The 3,289-nt window shown below is 51.5% G+C and overlaps 1 protein-coding gene across 1 annotated transcript; it reads left to right on the forward strand.

The window, feature by feature from the left end:
* Positions 1-1,623: 1,623 nt before the first annotated feature.
* Positions 1,624-3,283, forward strand: MONBRDRAFT_10652 (uncharacterized protein; the record flags this gene model as incomplete). The annotated part of the gene is made up of 2 exons (XM_001748311.1): positions 1,624-1,972; positions 2,070-3,283. The coding sequence occupies 2 exons, from the start codon at positions 1,624-1,626 to the stop codon at positions 3,281-3,283; spliced, it is 1,563 nt and encodes a 520-aa protein (XP_001748363.1).
* Positions 3,284-3,289: the final 6 nt, after the last annotated feature.

A 3,289-nucleotide genomic window follows, 5' to 3' on the forward strand; every position in this document is an offset into this window, starting at 1 on the left:
TTTTGTTTTTTACCTTTTTTTGGGCCCCCCCCCCCCCCCCCCCTCTGCCGTTTCGAATCGCACTTCCAGACAAACACCATTACTAACATGGCCGAATTCCATACACGTGCGTGGTTGTTCATGTGTTTTATGTTTTGTGTTTTGTTGATGAATAGGTGTCCCCCGGAGGTGCCAATCGAATTTTGAATTTTGAATTTGAATTTTGAATTTGAAGAAGTGCAAAATATGCTGGAGCGAAGTGCTTCCCGGAAACTCAACAAATTTTAATTTTGAATTTTAATTACGAGCATCAGATGAACTAGCGACCCAAAGTGTGCTCGAAATCACTCACTACACAGCAAGGCACAGTGTGATTTAAGTCACAAATAGAGTCCTTGAAGTGTAGCTAAAGTCACATCTAGATGAACTGCAAAATATGAAAAATATCAAAATACGTTTCTGCGGACAGAACATAAATTATTTTTGTATTTTCACTGCTGGGTTATATTTTGAATTTTATATTTTGCACTCAAAAAGTCTGACATTTGGCTCTGTAACGGTCATTTTGGTGCAAAATACAAAATCTCTCCCCGTCACTTTAAATTAGCTGGATTTTCATTTTAAAAAAAATAACTTTCATCAGTTTGCTCTAAATGTCTCAAAGTGCGATCAGGAAAACGGTTAAGTGTGTCTATGACGCAATTAAGAGAGTTGAACATTCACAAAAACCGAGTCGATCGTTAAATTGGTAAGTGAAGCATGCGGAACCGGTGAACGACAGTGCTATCAGAGAGTTCTGATTATGCTTGAGAAGCTTTAGAGCGCTTGCGCTCAAGGTCACGCTGCCGTAACAAGCGTGTGGTCTCACATCGCGCTTCGAATTCCTCCATGTTAATATCATCTTCGTGACTTGCACGTTGCATTCGCTTGGAATTGTAGCGTCGCTTTGCCTGATCGTCGACTGCCATGTCGTAGATTGGGGCCAGCTGGAAACTCTCTTTTTCAAGCCTAACGTTATTCATTGAGGAATGACAATGCGGTTTACCGTCATCAATTCCATGGTTCTTGTCAAACCGAGGAATAATTGACTGACTTTAGGTCTCTATTGTAAAGCACCATAACCGCGCAAAAGTTGTCGCACCATCAACCATTACCAAACGTTGTCACAACCACATTTTACACTCTGTGCGTTTCTCCTCCCACTGTCCGCCGAGCCCGCCAGCGCTTCAAACTAAGCCCACACATCACCCAAGTATGCCAGAGGCACAAGACATGTTGTGCTTCCAGTGCGATCAGACCTTTCATAATCGTGCTGCAAGAGATCAACATGTTGCTCTGGTGTGTTGGATCATCTCGCTCCTCGATCGCCCCTCATGCAAAAAAAAACAGAATAATAACATCATTCTTGAGCTAGAACTCGCATCGTCATCCTCGAGTGTTCACGCCTGATTTTCCTTACCTCCATAGGTCCATCAGAAGAGCACACGCATCAAGCTGTATGGAAGGTCACTGCTTCGATACCGAGAAGATGACGGCTGCTTTCATTGCCCAGTGGAAGGTTGCCATTACCGCCATGGACACGCAGCCAACCTTAAATCACACCTTTGGCATCTGCATGAGAAACAGAGGGCACCTGTAGCAGCAATGCCGGCTGCAAGTGACGACCGCCCGCCTGCTCGCCAAACACTTGCTCGGACCCACACAAAGCCAGCTCGGACGCGCACGAAAAAACGTGTGGTCAAGCTTGATCAACAGCACGGCATTGCCGCGGCGCGAATTTTCATGGACGAGATTGGGTGCCTTGTATCCCCCGTCTTTGAGTCTCCAGTGTGCACGCAGTGCGGCCATGTCCTGAGAGGCCGGGTGACGCATCATCTGTTCAAAAAGCACCATGTGCGGTGCAGCCAAGAAGACATTGATGCAGCCATGGCACTCCTGCGCCCGCTGCAGCCCGAGGAGCCGCCGATCGACATTGGGGCAGAATCAGAGCCGCGTACGCCTCGAAGGCATCCCCATTCTGGACGGTGTGGGTTGCCCCTTGTGTCAGGCATGCTTCACGACAAAAGGCAGTCTGTGGAATCACATCGTAGCTGAGCATCCCGACGAACCAGAGGCCAAGCAGCCGCCTCGACGAGTCAAGCTGCAAAAGCCGCTGCGCGGTGCTGGAGCCCGCTGTGTCGAGGTCATTGTGGAGGAAAGCCACGACGCCTCGGCAGCCGATGTCAGCGAGAACGAAGAGGAGCTCGAGGAGCAGCAGCGGTTCAAGCAGTTTATCTCAAGCACCCAGGCCATGGCCTCAGAGGCTGAGGATAAGCGATGCCCGCACGGCGTTCACCAGATGCATCCGTTCTACGACAGCGTGGGCATGACGCTGGTCATCAACGAGCTGAAGCCAGAGCGCATGGTCGAACTGGGCCACAACACCCCGTCGGCACTCCTCGAGTCGGGCATGCATGAGCTGTTCTGGACGGCCTACGAGCAGCTCTCGGATCAGGGCCTGGCCGCCGCTGCGGTGACGCGTCTGTTTGACGACAATAAAGGGCAGTATCAACATCGCCCCATGCGGCAAGTACAGCCGCAAACCGTCAGCAGGTACCTGAGTCTTGGAACACGCCTGATCCAATTCTTGCTGCTGCTGGAGGCCATGCCAGCCCCCGATCCGTCGAGCTTTCTGGGCCAGGTGCTTGCCAGCCGTGGCCCTGCGGTAATTGATGCCACCGTGGCTCTGAGTGTGGGCCTGGACGCTGAAATGACCAAGAAAGAGCTGGTTGAGCCCCTCACATCCCTGTGGCTGGCCCTGGTGGAGGTGGAGCTGAGCCTCTTTGACAACGACAAGGTGCACTTTGTCAACGTCTTCTTATTGTGCACGGCCGTGTCCAAAGGAAGCGGCATCCTGCAAGACATCAGGCAGTGGACCACGACGCCCGCTGGACTGCTGTACGTTTTCAAATTGTTCCTGCTTCGCCGTGGCAAGAATGAGTCGTGGTCAGTGGCTAACGAGTTGAGGCCGTATATGCAGCCCGGGCGATTGGTGCACTTCTTAAGCCAGCGCATGAGCATGGCACGAACAGCGAGCATGGCCGAGGGGCAGGCTGGAGTCGACGTCGATATCCGAGCCGATGGCGACGTGACGGACGAGACGCTGCGCACCATTGTCTGTCGAGGCATTGAGCTCAATGTGGAGGAGCTTGGGGCTGCGCTGGAGCAGATGAGCAAAAACATGACGGAAATATTGGACAAGCACCTCTTGCTCGACTCACGCCTGCGGAAAGATTACGAGAAAGAATATGAGCGGCTGCGATGAAGGAGG

This window comes from Monosiga brevicollis, genomic scaffold (genome assembly GCF_000002865.3).
Source record: "Monosiga brevicollis MX1 MONBRscaffold_22 genomic scaffold, whole genome shotgun sequence".
In the NCBI taxonomy this organism is placed as follows: Eukaryota; class Choanoflagellata; order Craspedida; family Salpingoecidae; genus Monosiga; species Monosiga brevicollis.